Raw genomic sequence first — 22,586 nt, forward strand, 5'->3', positions numbered from 1 at the left:
TTTACTGGAGTCCTCTATGAGAGGATAAGAGGCAGAGACATTTTGGAGAGAGCTCAGAGAAGCCAAGAGAGGAAATCTAGAGTTTGCCTTGGGAGAAGAAAGAAGGACCCACAACAGAAGCTAAGACAGAAGCCCAGAGACATTTTGGAGAAAGCCACAGACACCAGAAGCTAAGTCCAGGAGAGAATCAGCAGACTCTGGCCATGTGCCTTCCCATGTGACAGAGGAGCCCCAGATACCAACAGCCTTTCTTCAGAGAAGGTATCGTCCTGTTGCTACCTTAACTGGGACATTTTCATGGCCTTAGACTTGTAAATTTGTGAACTAATAAACCCCCATTGTAAAAGCCAATCCATTTCTAGCATATTGCATTTTGGCAGCTTCAGCAAACGGAAATACCACCCCTGTTTTTCACATTTTGCATTAGTGAGGTAACTTTGAGAGTAACTGATGAGAGAGTATTATTATAATTGTACTATTAACCATAGTAGTTTACATCAGGGTTTACTGTTTTTGTTGTAGAGTCCTATGGATGTTTCTTATTTTTTATTTTAATTCTAGCAACATACAGACCACCTAAAATTTCCCCTTTTAACCACATTCAGATATATAATTCAGTGATGTTAATTACATTCACAATGTTGTGTTATCATCACCACAACCCATTACCAAAACTTTTCCATCACTCTAAACAGAGATTTTGCACCAATTAAAAATTAATTCCCTATTCCCTACCCCACCCTAGCCTGTGCTTTTAATTCTGTATTTTGATGTATTTGCACCAGGAAGGAGGTCCAAGTTGGTTTAGTCTCCCAGCATACCACAACCAGGTACACATGTATAACTTTTATAATCAGAAAAAAAAAAAAAAAGCCAGATATATTTATGGGGGAAAAAAGTGGAAATCTATTCCCTTATAAGTCCTTCACCCATACAGGGTAGGGGTTAATCAGTGGTGCAGAAAAGTGATGGGAAGGGAGTATCTTGCTAATCAGTTCCTTACGTTCCAACAAGCCTCCACCTCCTTCACTCAATGACAAATGTCACAAGAGGTGCAGTTCTCTCATTCTCCATTCAACACCTCCTCAAACTCATCCACATTCCTCTGCCCACCAGACGCCTTAAGCTTCCTCTTCTCATAAAAACATCACTGCTACCCTTTTAAAAATACAATGTGCTGTTTGCTTTCTCCTTGCCTTTGGAGTCTGTGAGGACACAGCTTGGATCCTCTTGTGATGACTCATCAAATCCCCAGGCTCCCTTCTCTCTGGTGCTGTCACAAAGAGAGTGAGGTTGCTGGACTTGTACCAGGAGTGGCCTGGGGATAAGAAACATCATCTGGATTCCTTTCGGGGTATAAATATAAAGGTTTTTTCTCTGCCCTTTGCCCAAACATCTCCCTTCAGAATAATCACCTTGGTAAAGCAGAGCAGGACTCCAACAGGAGAGCAAGTGCACATTTCCCAATACCAATTACAGCCTGTTCAAATCATTTTCCAGTTAATCATTTCCTGCCTGGTGGCTCGTTTTCTACGAGTGTACTGAACTATATTTTCAAACACTTTCTTATTTCATTTTTAATTTACTCCCATAGACTGTAATCTCCTTGAGGGAAATCAGGAACCATGTTTTATGATTTTTGTACTTCTCATGGCCTGTAGCACAACAGAAGTGCTCAATACATACTTTCTGTTCCTGTTTGTTTCCTTTTATCCCCAGGCTTAAATTGGGAAGGACTGCAAAACTGTTCCGCGCAGAGCTAACTGGGGAGCTTTGCTGCCATAGAAATAGAAGGGGTACAGAGCAAAAGGGAACTTCCAGTGAGCTGGAGATGAAAAGGCTGTGAACCTGCCTTAGCTAGAGTGAAGCATCCATGTCATTTTTCCAAGGAGCAGCCCCACAAAGCTCATTCCACTGTCAGCTTCTCCCATTACAAAGAGGCCGTGATCTTTGCCAATGTGCCCTCATGAACTGGAGCTGGTAAATGGGATGATCGAATCTCTTTCCTGAAGCCGACTTGGTTCTCTCCGGGCAGACACATGTGCTCCCCTGGGAGTGGAGGAAGCCAGGGCAGCTTTGTGCTTACAGCCACACCCAGCTCGTCTTCCTCTCCCCACCTGAAGACTGGTCCCCCAGGATGCTCAAAACCCTGTCCTCAGTTGACACCTCTAATGACAGGGACCTCAGGAGCACTTGCAGAACTCCTTTCCATCCATAGGAAGTTATGCCTGTTCAAAAGTCCTTTCTAGGTCAGCTTCAGAGCAGCCACAGGTACTTTCTGCACCAGAGAGGAAAGCGGAAAACCCAGGGCTTCACCGCCGACTCTTTTTCCCAGTGCTGCCAGTTAGAAGGCAGAGTGGTGGGGTTTCAAAAGTCAAGAGCCGGAGAAATGCAACATCTAAAAAGTGACGACATTTCTATAACACAGAGTGCTTGGGACTCCCCTGGGAGAAAACAACTCTGCCGAAGATCAGCTCATGACCAAAAGTTACCAATGACACAAGGAAATCATCCACCATGAGAGTCTGCACACACAACAAACAGAAGAATGAGAATCCCGTGAACTGGGCGGGTGAGGGAATAATCCAAAGGACTTTAGGTTTGAAATTACTACATACATAAAAGTTTTTAAAATCTTAACAAAAGAGTGGAACATTATGGAAAAAAGAACAGGCAGATCTGTAAAAGAGCCAAGTGAATGCCTCAACGGAAAAGAGGGGTTTTGTGGTGCTTCTGCTGCAGCTCCAGGGGTTTTCAATGCACCCGTGTGTGTCTGAATAATTTTATACTGTAATTATTGCACCCTTTAAATAGTAGACATTTGGACCACCATACTCACTTGGAGTATAACAGTATTCACCTCCCAGGAGTTTTGTTAGAATTGAATGAGATTGCAGGAGTGCCTGGCACACTGTGATTACTCAATAAGAAGTATTGCTGGAGATGTTATTATTTCCTGCCTGAAGCCAGGGAAGCTGAGCAATGGGGTGGTGAAGACAACTGAGGGAGCACTGTGCATATGTCTGGGACTTGCTTCCACTGGCTGCCTGGGTGGTGTTGCAAGAGGCTATATGAGATCCACAGGGTTGGTCAGACAAAAGGCCCAGAAAGGACATAGGCAGTGAGGAGCCATGCATAAAAATGAAGATGTTTCACATTCTCTATCACCCACACACAGGGCAGAAGCCCTGGGTTTCAGATTTGCAAAAAGAATATACTGAAAGGCAACTAGGCACCTCCTAGCAAATCTTAAGCAAGAACGTTTCTGGCAGAGAACACTAGAATGAGCTCCGAAAGAAGCACCCTTCCCTGGAGAGGCTGGGGAGCATGTCAAATTATCCCATGAGGTCAAGAGAGTAAGAGGAAGTGATTGAAGAGTAAACGTTTGGGTCAGACTGCCTGCATTCCACTCCTGCCTTCAGCGCTGACTGGCCATTTGATCTTGCCCCACTTCTCTAGCCATCCATGCATCCATTCATTCACTTGTTCATTCATTTTTCTATGTTTTACTTCACAAACTACATAACATCTGTAATGCTTCAGGCTCTGTGTGAGAGCTTTCAAAAATTAACTCACCCTTCTATCAATTTAATGTTGCTTATTATGTGTGTTTTACAGACCAGGAAACTGAGGCAAAGGAAGGAAAGTTAGTCTGGGCTCCAGGTTTAATATCTATAAAGCGGGAGTCTAACAGCCCTCACCTCATACGAATATTGCTACAACCCTATGAGGCTGCAGGCAAACAGTGCCTGGCACAGTGATGACTCCATCGTAAGTACTGCTGGTGATGTTTTGATTTCTTGCTTGAAGCCAGGGCACCTGGGTGACAGGGAAAATTACATACCCCTTCCTGGGTCCTTTCAAATCATGGAGTCCTTGATTCCAGGAGTGCGTGGCTAGAGAGAAGGCTGAGCTCTCCAAGAAGATTCTGTTACGTCCAAAATACAAGAAATCAATTCCTTATTTGCTGTCAGATTCATTCTCAGCACTTCCAGAAGGACTGCAGTTGCTTTTCAGATTAGATTTCATTCTACTCTGTAAGGCTGCCTGAGAGCTGAGAGGATTGCTTCGGGGAAGGGTTTTATAGCAATGGGATTTAGCCTTAGGACTTCCCGAGTTGGCTGAGAAACATCCGTTTGGAACCTGTATCCTTTAGGCTTTGTCCAGGGCCTGGGGATTTGCTGAGATACATCTTCTAAATTCAGCCCCCACACATCCCCTCATGGGCACACGTCCACATATTTTTCCTTGGCTTCTGACCAAGCACCTGACCTGGGCAGTGACAGTACGAGAAGAGACAACATGTGCTTCCGAGAAGCTGGATTTGATGTTCTGTTTCATTTCTGGTCAAGGAAGCTGTTTTCTTGTTCTCCAAAGACTTCATTTTGTTCTGCTTTTTGTATTCATTCATTCAACACCCATCCATTTATTAAAAAAAAGAACATTGACAAAGCACTTAACACATGATACTCCCCATGCTGTGTGAGCCTCTATATTTTCATACAGAGGTGAGTAGTGGTCATTGGCCTCTTGGAGTTCACAGTCTCATGGGAGAGCACATCACACAAGCCAGTAATCATGGCGAGATGAGATGACTGAATTGGCGTAGTGCTGGAGACACAGGGCGCGCTCTGAGATCAGAGAGTAGTTCAGAATTGCAGGGAAGGAAGACGTGAGCAAAGGATGAGGCCTGAAGGGCAGGAGCTGGATGGCAAAGAACGAGGCTAAGGAGCTTTGGGTATTCTGAGAATGGGAGGGCCAGGGAATGAGTCTCTTTGGGACGCCGCCTGAGCAGCTGTGGGCTTGGGGACCTCAGTTACTGTCCATTGCTGTTCCAGTCTGGGCCCTGGGACCGGAAACCCCGTAGCTCCTCACACAGAAGAGGAGGCTGAGCTCTCCGAGCTCAAGCAGGCTGGTGTGAGTGGGTGGAGGGCAGCTCACTCAAACTGCGGATCTGAAGGAAGGAGCTACAGCGTGGAGGAAGGAGACGGTCAATTCCAGGCCAGGGACACAGCTGCTTTAGGAGTCCTGCTCTGGCCTCACAGGCAGGCAGGACATGCAGATGAAGTTCTCTGGCTCACAGGACACACGGCATCTGGGAGAACCCCACTTGCCATCCCAAAGAAACTGCTGTCAAGGAGCCGCTGTAACCTGTCACCAATACCACCACCCCCCACCAACTGTTCACTCTGGATTTACACCCTGCATGGCATCGGTTGACAACTTGGCAATGACTGTCTTTGGGGTACAGCTCTGAGGTCTCTGCTTCCAACAAGCCTTCCCTGAAGTGGGTATGAGACCGTGGTTTCCCCTTCCATGACATCCTGGATATTTCTTCAGTATAAAATCTGTCAGACTAGTATATAATTGCCACTTCCTTCTAAGTCTCCCCAATGGGAGGCAAGTTTATTCAGGACAGGAATTTTGCCTTCCTGTATTCTCCTGAATTCCTGGCACAGGGCTTGATACAAAGTAGGTGGTCAATAAAGTTGTGTTGAAAGCAGATGATTCAAGGCTTCTCTCCTTGTTTGTGATTCATAGATCTGCAGACCAGCAAAAGCCCAAGGGAGGAAGGAATCTGTGAAATCTTGGGGAAGGGGGTCAAAAATAGTGTCTGAAACCCTGGAAACCTCAGCTGACCACTGGACAGGCATGTCCTGATCAAAGATGCTGGCAATCGAGCCCAGTGGTTCCCCACGGGAAGCGGATTTCTACCTGTAGCCGAAAGACGTCAGGATGATGCTGGTGCGATCCCATTGGGGTTTGCTGTGAACACCATGAGGGGAGCTGACCTCATTTCAATCCTGTTTCATGTCTTGCCCAGGGATTGGGCACTTGGGGTTTAGCAGAGGTTCATTTGGAGCTGAAATGGCAAACGAATAACTTCCTTTGTGGAAAAATCTAGGGCAATGCCATCTGCAGTCTCCTGTTCTTGGTGACAACAGACCTGGTGATGGTGACCTGACTGTGGACCTGGGGGCGGATGGTTTGGGGTCTGCAGGATGGAGGCCAAGTCCTATTGTCGTCCAGTTGCACATGGGAGGAAGCTGTGAGTCAGATCTGGGATGCGATCTGTGGCCTTGGAAAACAGTGAGGCCAGCCAGACCATCTGAGCACTTGACTTTGGGGCCTTGGCTTCATAAATGCCTCACTAATTCTTGACTCAAAGCCATGCAACTCTGTTCTGGAAATCATAGCATTCTGGAGCCTATGACTGCTGTATCCAGGATCTCTGGGGGTCACTGGACCATTTTCTGGATAGAAAAAAAAAAACGGTGGTGATGGAGGGGGGATAGTAAAAGATTATGGGTACAAAGAGATGGAATTTGGAAGATAAGTCTCCCTTATTCAAATGGCAGAGTATTTCATTTCCATATGATGCTGAGTAGTCACAAACCAAAATAAAAATAGGGTTGGACTTAAATGTGTCCATTTAGATGCAGAGACAGGATTTCTTTGGCATAAATAGTTTGCTGATGCTTTCCAACTGAGGTTTCTGCCCTGTGGATGGAACTCTAGCAATGCAGAACTCATCACTGCTTGTCATCCATCGTCTGGGTGAGATTTAATGGGCTGTGTGACCAACTCTGCAAGTTGGATATGGGTCACTTTATACACATAAGTCCCCAGCCTGTGTGTTTTGGAGGAAAAAAAAAAAAAAGGAAAAGAGGAGGTAGGAGTGGGCAACTCCATTAAATGTAAAACAGTGTACATGGTCATAATTTTCCATTTAGGAGATGTAGAGGGAGAGAGATTATTCTCTGGAGGAAGCCTGCAGAATAATTGCAAGGAGCCTAGGAAATCCTCTGTACACCAAGCATTTCTGCAGTTTGCTTAAACAATTTGTTTCACACCTATATGATGGTCAAGTTGATACGATTCAGAAAGCAAATGCACTTACAGGAATAAATGAATTCATAGTACATTTTTGACGTCGCACATTTTTTTTTTCAGTCAACAGTTTCCCAAATCTTATGACTCATTGTGCGGCATGTGAGGAATTTTTAATATCACAAAGGGGTCCTTGTGTTTTAAAAGGCTATAGACCTAAGAACAAAAGGGATGGCAATAATCCCACATACCGTGCCAAGAAATATCCCCTTTCCTTCTACAAGGAAAATGACATCACTGCTTTTCCGTCCCTTGTTTGTTATTGAAGTGTTGTCGATAAGCTCCCTGAAACTGTAAAATCCTTGAGCAAAGGGATTGCGTCCATTTTAGCTGAATTCCCCACTGCCTAGGACAGTGCAGCAAGCTCAAAGGGCACTGGAGATTTGGTTGTGGAATGAAGGAGGAAGAGACGGAGGGAGTGGAAAGGGAGACAAGGGGAGAAGGAGAGGGAAGAGGGAAGAGGGAGAGGGAAAAAGAACCTTCATGGAAAGGCCCCTGAACCTCTCGGTGGTGCCGTCCATAACAAAAGCAGGAGGAAGATGTCGTTTTCCTTTTCAGGGGGAGTGTGGGGAGTGGTGGGGGGCTGGGTTATGACTTTGATGACACCGGTACTTTAGGGGTGGCTGGACCCCTCTCCCTTATCCCAAGTCTGGAGCACCAGATGGGGGCAAGACCATGGCCAGGGAGGAGTGGGAGAGCATATGGGGATGTGGAGGGGCTGGTTCAGATTCCAACTCAGGAAAGTATGTGGGGCAGACCTTACAGTCCTCTCACCCCATTATACTATTAATAAGCCTGAGGCCCGGTTATATAAACTGTTAGGGTTGAATTGTGTCCCCCCGAAAGATGTGTTGAAGTCCTAACCCCAGGACCTCAGAATGTGACTTTATTTGGAAATAGGGTCGTTGCAGATGGAATCAGTGAATTTAACAGGAGATCATATGGGAGTAGGGCAGGCTTTTAATCAAATGTGACTGGTGTCCTCATCAATTTTAGTAAGGACAGACAAAAAGAAGACAGCCACATGATGAAGGAGGCGAGAGTGAAGTGCTGCAGCTGCAAGCCAAGGAACGCCAGGGATTGCCAGCAAAACACGGAAGATGGACGAGGCCAGGAAGTCTCCCCTACAGCGTTCAGAGGGAGCCCAGCCCTGCCAACACCTTGACTTCTGATGTCTACCTCCAGAAGTGTGAGACAATAAATTTCTGTTGTTTTAAGTCATCGGGTCATTGGTGCTTTATTACAGCAGCCCTAGGAAACCAAGACCTGAGCCGAGGTCACAGAATAAATAGGTGCTGAAGGAAGGGATAGAATTGGGTCTGTGATGACTGACTGTGATCACACCACAACCTCCAGCCACATGGATGTTGATGAGCCCACCCAGGTGCAGTTATATGAGATTGCTTTACTTCTCTCCTAGAAGGACGAGAAAGGACACTCACAAAATTGGAGGACACTCATGCACTGCCGGTGGGAATGCAAATTAGCTGTACCTCTTCAGAAAACTCTTTGGAAGTATCTCCTAGAGCTGGGCATACATACACTCTATGACCCAGCAATTCCATTCCTACGTGTATTGGCCCCAAAATAAGTAGCAAATACACTTACATGTACCAAAAATGTACAAGAATGTTCAAAGCAGACTAGAAATGATGCAAAAGCCCATCAACAGTAAATGGATAAATAAATGCTAGTATATTTTAAACAATGGAATATGATACAGCAGTGAAAAAGAATGAGCTATGGTTACATGTAGCAACATATATCAATCTCATAAAAAACACAAATGAGTATATGTAGTATGGTTAGGTTTTTTTTTTTTTTTTTTTTTTTTTGATGGTCTAGAAGAGACAAAACCAATCTATGGTCATGGAAATGAGAATGGAAGTTACTTTGGTGGGGCAGGGGTTATATACAGGTAGAAGCCACGAAGAAGTTTTCAGGTGGGGGGAGAGGGGCTGATCATTTTCTATATCATGAGCTGGGTGGCAGTTATACATTTGTAGAAAAATCAGCCAGACATTGAGTTTGTGCACGATAATAAATGCATGTTACAGTTTACAGAAGATTAAAGAAAAAAAAAAGAGTAAGAGCAGCATAGTACAGGTGTAAAGTTTTCTATTTGTGGGGGTCAAGAGAGAGAATAAAGAAAACAGAAGGAAACAGTCTTTCTAAACCAGAGAGAAATTAAATACTTTTTTTTATTAGTATGAAATTTGTTTGCAAAGAGAAAAATGTCTTAAATGATTAAAGGACATGAGATATGATAAATTCTTCCATATTTTTAGCAATCATTTAAAAATAATATGTTTTACCTTTGTAATTTAAGCCAGAGCTCATCAATTTTTTCCTATCAAGAGTCAGTTAGTAAATCTTTTCAGCTTTATAAGCCATAAGGTCTCTGTTGCAACTATTCAACTGTGCCATTGCAGCACAGAAGCAGCCACAGCCAGTGGATAAATGAATGTGAGTGGCTGTGTTCTAACAAAACTTTATTGCAAAAACAGGTGATGGGCCCATGAGGGCCAAAGTTTGCAGAACCCTGATTTAAGCAATCAGGAAAGCAAACAAAAGACATTAAAAATGCAACAACCATGTATATGAGCAATCATAAATCCCACTTTAAGGGGATCCTCATCACTGTCATCATCTGTGATAGCTACAGGGCACTTCCTGGTGGACGGGCACTCTACCGAGCGGTTCTCGTACACTGCATCAGTTAACTCTGCGAGGTCGCTGCCGTTACAATCCACAATTTAAAGAAGAGGAAACTGCACCTTAAAAAGGTTAAATAACTTTCCCAAGGTCATAGAGCTAATGATCAGTTCTCAAACTCAAAACCTTTGTGCTTAACTATATCCCATGCTTTTTTGCATCAAATATTACAACCAAAGGTTTAATAAATTACTAAAATACATATAATGTTCATTCACACTTATATTTAAAAATGTGTAACTGGGCAAAAAAGGTGAACAGACAATTCACTTTTTTTTTTCATTTTAGCTAATATTCAAAGAAATCTAAGGTAAAGTAACCTTGAGATACCACTTTGCACTTCTAAAATAGCTAAAATTAAAAGGTGGGGGTGGTAATGTTTATTAGATTATTGTAAAATTGGCACATTGATTTCTTAGTTACTGTGTTTTAAATGGGAACAATTCCTTTGGGTGTTAACATGGTACTATATATCAAGACTTGTAGAGATGTTTATAACCATTAAGTCTGCAAATTCTACATCCAAGAGTTTGTTGCAAACAGGCAATTCAAAAGAAAAAATCTATAAGCATGAAGATGTTCCATCACTATCTATAACAGCAAAAACAAAATGTTTAACATTAGGAGAATGATGTAATAAATCATGGTTTAATAACGATGACAATTTATTGAAGAATTAAGATAACCATGAGGACCAGATTATGTAGCAATAAGAAAGAAATGTTTATAATATAATGGTTAGTGAAATAATGAGATATTAAAAGGTATGTAACTGAGAATGATAATTATTTTAAAAAATATGCCTGTTAAGTAACAAGGACCAGAAGATAATATGTAAATTGGAAACAAGTTAGTAAATTGGGGTGATATTTTGTGTACATATATATGTATATATGTGTGTGTGTGTGTGTGTGTGTGTGTGTATATATGTATAATACTGCCTTTCTAATTCAACATGCTTAAAAATGTAGACAGAGGGATTTGGGGCTACCGTTTAGCCATCTCATAAATCCAGCGAAGCTCTGTGGTATGTGTTTGCCTCCCCAGCGAGCCGTTCTTTATGTCTTACTTCAATTCTCATGGTTCTTCTGATATCTGACTTTCTCTGGTTTGACCAGCTCACTCCTTGTCAGGTTCGGGTTTGACTTTGCCAACCTTGTTCTAATCCTGGTGTCAGATTGATAGTAAACACCGAGACTGGATTCAACGGGCCTGTCGGGAAGTATGCTGCAGATGAAACCCCTCAGAGCTTTTACGTAGAGGGAGAGTCGATGGAATATTTATGATAGAATACTTATGGATTTTATCTATTCCTTAAGTAAGTTCTATTGTTCTATTATTATTCCAATTATGTCTCTAGTTAAAATTAGGAGGGAGATAAACAAGTCTAATTTTTATGGTGCTGTCTGGTCACGGGCCATTGCAGAAGCAGTTAAGCCCTTAACTGCTAATCTCTGTCTATGACAGACACATTTCTTCCTTTGAAAAAACTGCATTTCTGAATGAACAGTTCACCCTGGACATCATTTCTAGGTCATTGAGGATCAAACACCTTAGCTGCTGCGATGTCAAAATGGTCACTGACCACTGCCCATCCCCTCTGGGTAATTATTACCAAAGCTGCTATTTTGTGTATAAGTGAGGCTTGTGTGCTTGAAAAAATCATCCGCACAGAGTAAGAGCAATAAGGAAATCCATAAAAAAATCAGACTTGGTCAATCCGTCATCGATTAGTGGTCTATAGCCACCCTTCCCGGGTGGTTTCAGATGAGACCAAATGACCACATGCAGGGAATCAGAAGAGCCAGCCTGCCTAAATCGGCTTCCAGACCTGATTTAATCAGTAGAGTCACTGGCTTGGTTCTTGTTCCAGTGTGGGGCTTTCCATCTTGCCTGATTCGTTTTTAACACTATGACCATCCGTAAATGAAAATGAAATCTTTGGAATCAACTGAGACCTTTGTGTTTACTCGGAGCCCTACCGAATGAGGAAGTTTAACATTAAAGCCTACTTGACCACTTCTTTCATTCACAGCTCACCCCCGTATCTCCTGGTCCTTTCTGGGGTGGCTGTGTGGGCTAAGGAGCTGACACTAAGTTCCACACCATTCATTCCTCAAGTTTTGGGAGCCCATGGCAGATGGAGTGATGTGTTGGCCAATGAACTGTGTATCCAGCACTTGCCAGTCAGAGAATGAGATGTTTCTCATTGCTAAATACTGTTCATATAAAGAGTAGTTCCTAAATCTTGTTATATTATCAGAATAACCCAGAGAGGATGTTAAAAAATGCCCCAGAGGGTTGAAAATTGGTATCTGCATTTTCAACTGGCTCCCCAAGGGATTCTGATGGACACTAAAGTATCAGAAGCATCTTCCTAAGTAAGGTAACAGCTAAGGCAACAGAGCAGGAGGGCTCAGTCATTTTTATATCCCACCATCTGGCACTTAGAAGCTGTTCAGTTATTCTTTGAATGAATGACTAGAAGGGAGAACAAATGAATGAATGAACAAATGAGTGATTACATTGGGAGGTTTTGTGAATAGCACCCCATCCTTGCTAAGTTGACCATAGAGTTCTTCATTTACAGAGTAGTTACCTCAGCCCTAACCGTGGGTTCTGGCTTTGAAGTCTCAATTTGATTAAAACACATTTAGCAAGGAACAATAACTTTCTGAAATGCTGGGGATTATGCAGCTCGGAGGTGCTCTGGGGAATAAGCAATTCCATGCAACCAGGATGGGTCTTTGTGAACCTGGAGAGGCTGCTTTTCAAGCCTGTATCGGGGCCAAACATCAGACTTCTCTTAATTACATTCTGTCCTTGTTTTATTCCTTCTCACACTGTGCCTCTGGGTCCTGATTTTCCCCAAACTGTCAGGGTTGAATGACCTCAAAATGAGGCTGGGCCGGTTCCCACAACTCAGGGCCCGAGGCACAGACAAGTCTCCTTTGTCGTGGAAAAATGGGGGAAAAAATGTGTAGGACAATTTCTCTCCCACACTCAACCTCTGTCTTCACGTTATTTTGTCTGGTGTCACCTGCAGTGGGACTGATGCTGTTCCAGCAGCAAAAGAGGAAGGGACATTGAATCTGGGGTCTGACTGACCCAAGTTTAAGTCACAGCTTTGCCCCTTTCTAGATGAGAGAACACTTTCCTTGGGCAACGTCCACGAGAGTTACAACAGATAAAGAAGCAGCAATATTGTGTAAGAGTATAAACAAAGCCCCTGGAGCCAGCATGTAGAGGTACCAATCTCAGATCTGCCACTCACTAGCTGGGTGATTTAACACATTACTTAACCTCTTTGTGACTTGTTTGCGTCATCTGTAAACAAGGATTAGTAGATCGCCATCCATGCCATTTAGTCATTCTGAGGGCTAAATGAAATGAATATATACAAAGGCTCAGATTATCTGAGACTCCTTGACATGTTACCTAATGCTGCAAATACCTAGAAAAAGAACAAGGATGGTGGGAGCTGTTTAACAACTTCCTTTTAGAGAAATGCAAAGCTCTCCCTTCCCTCTCAGATTATCAGCATCTCCTCTCCTCCAAATCCCCCGTCCTTATTTCAGCGTTTATATCTATACACGGGCCGAGGCTGGTGGTTGCGAAAGGGGGTTGCTGAGTCATCTGAGGATGCAGGGACCTGAGTCAGGAAGAAATGCTGGCGGGAGAAGCCAGCGAGAGGCAGATCAGGATGAGTCAGCCGGTGGTCTTCGCCTCGCACCGACACCCTGGAGCTGCGATGCAGCCGTGGATGGCTCTGAGATGAGTATCACTGGCAACATGGTGAACTGCTCAGCTGAACAAATCCAGCCTGCTCGGTGGGCACTCGGGCTAAACACTGCCCACCCACATCCCTGAGAGCAGCCCCTCTACTTTCCCTTCTCTCACGCCTTCCTATCTTTGCCTGCCTCTCTCTCTTTCCTCTTTTCCCCCTTATCTTCCTCTTCCCTTCCTTCCTTTTTTTTGACTTTCCTTTTTCTCTTCTTTACTTCTCTGTCATTTTCACCCTCCTCTTACTTTTCTTCCCCTTGTATTTTTCCCTCTATATTTCTGTCTCTTGTCCTTTCATCCTACTTGCCCCTTCTTATCTTCCTATTTTAATCTTCCCACTTCCCTGGAGAGAACTGGGCAACCCACCATTTTAAGTCTTCTCTGCCCTTCTTATCTTTCTTTAGACAGTCTAGATCAGGGGTTGGCAGGGCAAGAGTCATGGATGTGAACGGTGTACGCCTCAAAGGAACTATAATGGAGAGCGCTTTGGTGGCCAGGCAGCTGGAGAGAACAGCAGTGAAGTGGCATTTAATGCCTGCTGGACACCCAGTTTAAGATGAGGAAACTGAGGTTCAGAGAAGTTAATTTGCCCCAAGTTCCAGAGCTAGGAAGTTGCAAAACTGTCCATTTCACCCCTTCACTTCTCTTGCTAAATACCAAAAGAATGCCATAAACACGGAGCTAGAGGAGTCCAGGGGAAGAACATGGAGCTTAGAGCTGGCGTCTTTAAAGAAGTCTTCATGGAGGGCACATGGGCTGGCCCCCAAGGGTGGGTCAGACATCAAATCAAGAAACAGAGTTAGGAGAAGAGGGAAGGAGGAACCTCCATTTTAAAAGTGGGCTGCACGGAAGAGTCCATGCTTACCAGAAAGCATTTCAAATGATGAAATTTCCAGTGCTGTAGAAAGCTGAGTGGGGAAAATATTCAGATGTGGAAGGGGTCTTTGGGGCTTTCCTCAAACCGTACCCCCTTACTATTCCCGAGGCAGCCCGGAACAGATCAGCCGTGAAGGCCTCTTCCAGATGTGGTCACCCTCAGAGTGGAGGGTGCAGTCATCACCAGACAACGGGGTTGTCCAGCTTCCCCAGAACGTGGATGTCAGCCCCAAGATATTAAGCCAGACACTGGATCAAGGCAGTGCCAAGGATATTAGCCCCTATCCAGGGGCCCAGAGCAATTTATGAGAATCCTAATTAGATACATGAAGAACTTCTGCAACTGCACAAGTGCCCTCCACTCTAGCTGGCAGCACGGGGTTCCTCGCCTTCAAGCACTGGCTGCTTGCTTCAGTGGAAAGGCAGCCAAGGCATAGCATAAAGGAATCAGGGAGGCAGCCCAGACCACTTGGAGGTGGGGAGTGGGCTTCTCCATGAACTCCCCTCTGTGTGCTCCCACCAAGACATGAGAGCATCAACATCTCAGGCTGGTGCTTTCCAAAGCTCTACAGTCAACTGCAGCAAGGCTCCCTACGCAACTTGCTTCTAATCAATTAATGATCTGGGTGAGTCAGAAGAGACTGCTTGCAAAGTTATGGTGCAAAAGGGGAAGGGGGAACCCAACGTACCTGTGGAGCTGAAATGAAGTATGTGGGAGATATGTGTGTCAGATCTTCCAAGTATTTCACATATATCTATTGTGTATGCCCAAATATGTATAACTAGGGTCACTAATTTGTCCTGGCAAGAGATGTGTCATACTGTTCAAAAATTTCATATTTGGTATCTATCATATATACCTAAGTATGATGTAACTGCAATGACATATACCATATAAGTAATTTATAAAATATATGACAAAGGCATATATTTAATTAATTTGTTCAATATGGGACAAGTAATACACTTCTGAGATTAAAAATAAACTAATAGTCATGCAAACCAAGCAAAGTACAAAGGGGGAGTCTGAACGCTTCTCAATGCTAAAGCAGATTACTTGGAGCTAAAGTGATCCAGCCACCAGGATTTCTCCCAGCAGCATGGCTTAAAGGAGCATTGATCAGAATTGGAGTCAGATGAAGTTGCTTCAATTTTTACCTCTATAAAAATCTACTCAGAGGTAAAATGGAAGACATTACCTGGATGCTTGTTAGAAATGCAAAGACCTACAAAAACAGAATCTGCCCCTCAACAAGATCCCCAGGTGATTCCTATGCACATTCACATTCACACTTAACCCAGTCGAGCCTTAGTTTCCCACTCTGCAAAACGGATATAGTAAGATCTACTCCAGGGTGTTGTACGGAGAGTTACTGCGATAGTGCATGGGATGTACTCGGCATGGCCCTGGACCATACAGGAGGGGCTCAAAAGAAAACAAAGTTCCCTGCCTTTCTTCCAGCTTCACTTGCTTCTGAATCATCTAATTACACAATCTTGTTACTCTCAATGTGTCTTTGCTGGCCCCGATACACCAGATGGCGTTTGACCTCTATGATCTTACTTCCACCTCTTCAAATCTCAGTATCCTATAAAGAGTCACAAAATCCATGAGGCAGATGGGACCTAAGAGATCAACCTCCCCTTCAAAGCCAGAAATGTCATCAAGTCTCGGGCTTCCTTGGTCTATAAGTTCCCATTTAAGTATCATCTGTTAGGTGCCAGGGAGATATCAGGTGCTCAGTAGACAGTTGCAGGAGGAGCTGATGAATGAGACTTCTATCAACTCGGTCCCATTCTATCCTTTGTCTAAACCTCACTACACTTGTTTTCTTTATGGCTCATTTTGTCCTTTCATTCTTCCATTAAAAAAGAAAAAACAAACTAGCATATCCTACATTTTTCTTGACCACCTTCTCTTCTACCAAAGACATATAAATAAAGAAACATATAAAATACATGAATTTTATACTAGTTATTATAAATACATTTATATTTTAAGATTGGATTTTTAGGTGCATACCCTGCCAATCAACTGGACTGTAAGCTCCTTGAAGGGAAGAAGAAAAGGACCATGACATCCCCTTCTTGGACAATCCATGCCTGGGAAGGTGTCTGTTGCTCAGTAAACATGGGGTAACAAGTCTATGATCAATGTTGAAATGTACTTGTGATCACTACTAAACTACGCAGAGCCACAGATCTCCATGGTGTGCACTACCATTTCAGAACAGACTCCGGAAAGGAAGGCAAAGTAGCACTGGAGCCTGGGTGTCTTTCAGGCAAGCAGTCACATTTTTCAGAGGGAAATGCCCAGCAGGCTTTACCTCAGAGATTCCCCAATGACCCAACACTCCACTCGAAGGTTATATTTACACAGCACATTAGGAAATTTTTTTATACTTTTGACACTCGTTAGACTCGTAATTGTCCACCAAAGCTACTCTAAAACAAGAGATAAAACTCTAGTCCAAAGGATGAATAATAATTAGGTACTGCTCAGCACTTTGCTCTTTAGCAGGTCTAATTTTAGAGTGTAATTAATCCTGCTAAAGAGGCAAAAGATAAGTGAAATATTTTTGCAGCTGCGTTAATTCATGTATTTACTCCTAGAGAGACACTCAGAATTGGATACGGCTTTCCGGGAAGATTATCTGAAGACTCCCCTCCGGAGCAACGTCATTTTCACTCCCAAGTCTCTGCCTCCAGATGGTCTTTACAGATGAGGCTGAGAAGACACACTTCCCAACTCCAACAGTCTGACCACGAAAGCAATGAGCCAGGGCAGAAAAGATCTATAAGAACCTAGATGTTTTGTAATTATAAGGAACAAACCTCTGGCCTTTATGGAGGCTTTTCCTTTTTATTTTTCTTATTTGCCACAAAGGGAACATTTTCTGTTCAGCACCACACAGGTTGTCTCCGTGATACTTAATTGACTATATTATTTATTGCAAATATAACACTGAATAAGTTGTGCTGAATACTGGAGTTGTGTACTAGCAATGATGTGAAGGTGATGATGATAATGACGGTGATGATGGTAGTGATGATGACGATGATGGTGATGGTGATATTGGTGGTGGTGGTAATGGTGGTGGTGATGGTGATGATGGTTGTGGTGATGATGATGGTGACAATGATAGTGGTGATGGTGATGATGATGATGATGGTGATGAAGGTGGTGATGGTGATGATGATGGTGATGTGATGTTGATGGTGGTGGTGATGATGATGGTGATGATGATAGTGGTGGTGGTGATGATGGTGGTAGTAGTGATGATAGTGATGGTGATTTGGTGGTGATGGTAGTGATGATGGTGGTGGTGGTCATGATGATGATGATGGTGATGGCAATGATGGTGGTGATCATGAAGGTCGTGACAGTGATAAGGATGGTGACAGTTAACATTTATTGAGCAATTCTTAAGTTCCAGTAGCTGTGCTAGTCTAAGTTATTTACATGTATTATCCAATTTCAACTCCACACCAACCTTATCAGGTAAATATTTTATACCCATTCACTGATGACTAAACTGAGGCTAAAAATGTATTTGTGAAAGAGACATTAGATTTAGTTTATATGTGTAGTAAATTAGTCCTTCCTAAAAGTTCTCTAAGCCTCAAGTGTCTAATTAGTCAGTTTTGATAGACACTTTAGCGACTTAAATGAAATGAGGAGCTTTGCCTAATTGACCCCCTTCCAGAATAAGGTCCCTGAACTAGAAGCTTTGACACCCACTAGCTAGGGGACTCACAGCCCTCTGAGGCTCACATTTCTTCTCTGTAAAATGGGGAAAATCACAATATTTAACCTCAAAGGGTTGTTATGAGGTTTAAATTAAAGCACATACGTAATGTATCTAATATGGTGACTGGCATATCGTATTCCCCAAATGTATTATCTCTTCCATAACAGATATTGAGAGAGTGATAGCAATAGTAGGTAGGACTAGAGTTAGAAGTCACTTATTTGACAGTTACCCGTCACATTTAAAAGTTTCCTGACAAATGGAATACATCCGACACCATTCATTCATGCATGTGTTTCCTCATTCAATCCTTTGTTGGCCAATTACCTGTTGTGCTATTTACTGCTGGAGACAAGTCTCCTGTTTGCTGAGTAGTTCACCCCACGTAGGGGTGCTAAGGGCACCACTGCAGTAAATAGAACAATTGGCTCCAATTGATCACCCCTCTCTGTATCCATGCCCCTTGCCATATAACTCTGAATTCAGAGTGGAGTATACCTCCCCATCCCTTGACTTTGGGCTTGGCTATCTGACTTTCTTTGAACAGAGGATATTAGCAGACATGATGGACATGATGAAGCAGAGACTGGAAAAGTGTATGTACCCTTAGGCATGCCTTTCTGTTCCTCTAAAGAAGCCAAGCAAAGAATTTTCCCCAGGCAGCTGCTGTCCCTCCCGCCTGGGACCCACAGTCAACCCACGGGGAGCAGAGACTAGCCAGGTAACGCGTGAGCCTGCAAGCAGGAGTAGGCTACGACGGCCACCTCAGCCAAAGGCAATGCTTCCCCAGTCAACCTGCACTCCCCAAATGAATGCAAAATGAATGCTCATTGTTGCATGCCTCTAAGGTTTCACAGGAATAGCTGAGCAACACAGCCACAAATCATTATCACCCAGCAACAGCATGGCCATTGAGCTGAGGAAGGTACAAATGCTCTATGGGGAATTCAAAGAATCAGATGTTCTTATTTGGGAGTTAAATATAAAGCACATTTAGAATTCTTGATGTCACTGAGAGAATCTAAGGTTCAATTCTGAGAGTGGAGAGAGGAGAAGCTTCAGAGAATCACACAAGGTTTCAGGCTCCAGCTTTAGAGGGCAGTCTTCAGGGCAGCCAAGGATATGCTTGTGGCAGTCAGGGTGTTTATTCTCCAAGGGAAGCCTGAGGCTCTTCGTTCGGATTCATCTCAGCCCTATACGCCAAACTGTCCATTTCGCTATTGCATTTGACTGTCTTGGATGCTAGATTTTCTTCTTCTAATTCTAGACAGACAACGCATATTTTGTAACCATCTCTAAATATTGTCTCAACCCACCCTTGAATTCAGCTTCTGCCCTACGCCCCGATCTTTCGTATCCCACTCACATGAGTTCAATATTGGGGTGTTAACCTTCCATGTGCGGTTGACCCTGCTTTTCTAATTTCAGTGTTGTCAATTCAAAGGGACACCATCGTGCTCTATGACCCATGGCAGGATACTAAAACCCATGTCAGGGAACTCCTGCCTGCAGTGAGGTTACCATCCATGAAGTCAGGAAGGACAGACAGAGAAGGAAATTCTGCTGTACATGCAGCCAGCCCAGTTAGCTGTACAGTTCCATAAATGCTGTCCTCCACTGGACCACAAGCCCCATGAGAGTAGAGGCTGTATGTGTTGTATGACAGGCACTCAAGGGATGAACCGTAATGGAGGCCCATTGGATTTCTGCCCCCTATCCCTTTTCTGGAAATTGCCCCTCCTGCCTTCCTCCATACAGTAGTGACAGGAGCTGCCATGTTAGAACAATGAAACTACCTCTTAGTCATGCTGATGGGTATAGGAAAGAGTCCTTGGCCCAAAATGCATGAGGAATCCTTCCTCTGGAGTTTGAAATTTAGGATTTAGCGAATAGCAGTTGGGATGTGTTGTAGCCTAGTTATGTAATGTCACTGTCCTAGAGCAGGGTTTCTCAATCCTGGCCGTCCACACTTTGGGCTGGATAAGTCCTTGTTGTGGTGGGTGTCCTGTGCACTGTAGGGTGTTCAGCAACATCCAACACCACTACCCACTAGATTCAGCAGCAAACACGTGCTGACACAGTTGTGACAACAGAAAATGTCTCCAGACATTGCTGAATGCCTGTCCCCACCAGAGAAGCCCTGTCTAGAGAGACGGTCGTGAACTCCTACTGCTAAGGCCCCAGGACTGCCCTGATTCCTGCTTTTCTCTAAGCCTATTTGTTCAACTCTTTCTAAAGTCTATGAGATAGATGCTCTTGTGTCCTTAGAACACACTACTTTTTAAAGTTTAAGCTACCTTGAATTGGTTTCCAATATAAGCAACCTAAAGAACCATAGCATCATGTAATAGGTATTCAATAAATACTTTAAGTGAGCAAACTCATCACACAAAGACAATCCACTGGAAAGCCAACTAGAAAAAGAGAGAACGCAAGGGTTTCAAGTCCAAAAAAGTAGGGGGTCATCCAGGGTCTTACCATCACCCACAAACTGGAGCAGGGCCAGGTCGATCTGCCTCTTCCAAGGGGAGCCCTTCTGGAGGGCAATGCCATAACCAGTGGTGGCAAAGATGTACCCGCTGCCGATGGTGACCAGCTTGCAGCCTTCGTCCCTGCCGGCCTTGTAATTCAGGACCGCGGCATCGTAGATGAAAGCGTCCAGCTTCCTGGAAGGACAAGAAACCGAGGAGTCACGGGGGTGGCTGGGGACCATCTAGGGACCTGGCTCCCAAGGGCTGCTCCAGCATCGCACACTTTATCTCAGGCTGGAGGTGATGAGTCACAGCTGCTCCAGCCCCCCGTCATAAAGGATCTATTTTTAATGAGATAAAAGCTAGAACCTTTGCTTTCCTACTTACAAGAAGCAGCTAAATAAAGACATGAAGAATCCATATACCCAAGTGAGCAACCAGTTGAGTTTGCTGGTTTGCTAAGTGTTTGTCCTTAATGCTCGGGGCGGTGGAGAAGAGTGGCCTGTTTACAAAGGTTGATGGTACAAAAGGAACCACTGGGAGACGGGAGAGTTGGGTGGTAGTTTGGGGAAGAGGGGATAAGAACTAAGCAGGGATGATAGCTTCTCCTTCCCAACGAAATATGCTTACTGTGTATGGATTCCATAAAGCGTATTACAAAATATATTTTTTAAAACCAAGCAATATAGTAATGAATATGATTAAAATGTAAATTGCCTAAGATTCCATAACCCAGAGGTTAGCAGAGTGGTGAATAGCCTTACAAATTTTCATGCATGCACGTGCACGTACACACACATATCTTTTTAAAACAGTGCTTGGCAAACCTGTTTCTGAAAAGACAAGATAATAAGTGGTTTAGGCTTTGCAGGCCACAGGGTGTCTGTGAAAATTGTTCAACTCTGCTTTTGTAGCGTGAAACAGCCACAGACAATACACAAACGAATGAGCTTGGCTCTGTCCCAGTAAAAAGTTATTTAACCAAAACCAGATGGGTCCAGGAGCCAAAGTTTGTGAATCCCTGTTTTAACCCCTAAAGTATGATTATACCACATGAATTATTTCACAAATTGCTTTCTTTTCTCATTTCTCACAGAGTGAATATATTTTCACAGTAATAAACACGGCACTTTTTTTTTTCATTTTTGATATAAGTATTTTTATTGAGGTATAACTTACATGCATTAAAGTGCCTGACTGTTGAGGGTAAAGCTTGATTTATTTTTTCCCATGTAATCATCATTGCAATCACCACGCACAGCAAGATACAGAACATTATTATTACCTCAGGAGTCCTCTATGCGCCCTCCCAGACAGGACCCCACAAAAAGTTAAGTCCTTTTCAATTGCATGGCTGTTCCTAATTCATTATCTATATCCCTACTAGTGGGCATTCAGATCGCTTAGAATCTTTTAAATTATTATTTAAAAGGCTGAAATGATCCTTCTTGAACATGGGGATGGGTACATCAACTCCAAAACTGGTAGGAAAATTAGATCCTCAATTATTCAACCTCCTGACACTTTCTCAGCTTTACTGCCTTCCTTTCTTTAATAAGAAAACAAAACAGTGAAGCAAAGAAAAATAAAAGTGGCAGGGAGAGGTTGTAAAATGCTGTACACTTTCAGAGCCAGCTGCCAAAGAACTTCCCATGGGGGAGAAAACTATTTGGAAGGCTTACAGCTGTATTCTTCCCATTTTAATTTTTTATTTAATGTTTAGAGGTGGGACAAAACTACAGGGCCTGTGTCACTAACAGGAAGACTCTGAAGCTTTCATCCCCAGGCTGTAGGATCAGAGACTTGGTTTTAAGCTCTGAGAGTATTAAAAAGAGATCAGATCATCCAAGCGGATGAGGAAGAAAACTGGGCATTGTCAATAGAGACGGCAAAACAGAGCTGACAAGCCAAGAAGAAATAGCCTTTCTGAACAGGCAGAAATACTGAAACCCGTGGAAATATGGGATGGGGGGTTATAAAAGGTTGAAAGCAATTTGGGCATGATGGCAGTAGGGTGTGTGACGGGAGCTCTGGACTGGTAGTTAGAAGGGCTGTGAGTTCTGGTCTGGAACTGGATGATGGCGTGACTTCAGGAAAG

At 43.5% G+C, this 22,586-nt stretch overlaps 1 protein-coding gene across 1 annotated transcript in view; it reads right to left on the reverse strand.

Moving 5' to 3' along the window:
* GRIN2A (glutamate ionotropic receptor NMDA type subunit 2A) overlaps positions 1 to 22,586 on the reverse strand; it is a 409,629-nt gene that overhangs the window by 16,105 nt on the left and 370,938 nt on the right. Inside the window, exon 10 of the mRNA XM_037815205.1 lies at positions 20,496 to 20,683. Coding sequence (XP_037671133.1) covers positions 20,496 to 20,683 — 188 coding nt within the window. The remainder of the gene's footprint in view (positions 1 to 20,495; positions 20,684 to 22,586) is intronic.

This window comes from Choloepus didactylus, chromosome 21, assembly GCF_015220235.1.
Source record: "Choloepus didactylus isolate mChoDid1 chromosome 21, mChoDid1.pri, whole genome shotgun sequence".
Taxonomy (NCBI): Eukaryota; Metazoa; Chordata; class Mammalia; order Pilosa; family Megalonychidae; genus Choloepus; species Choloepus didactylus.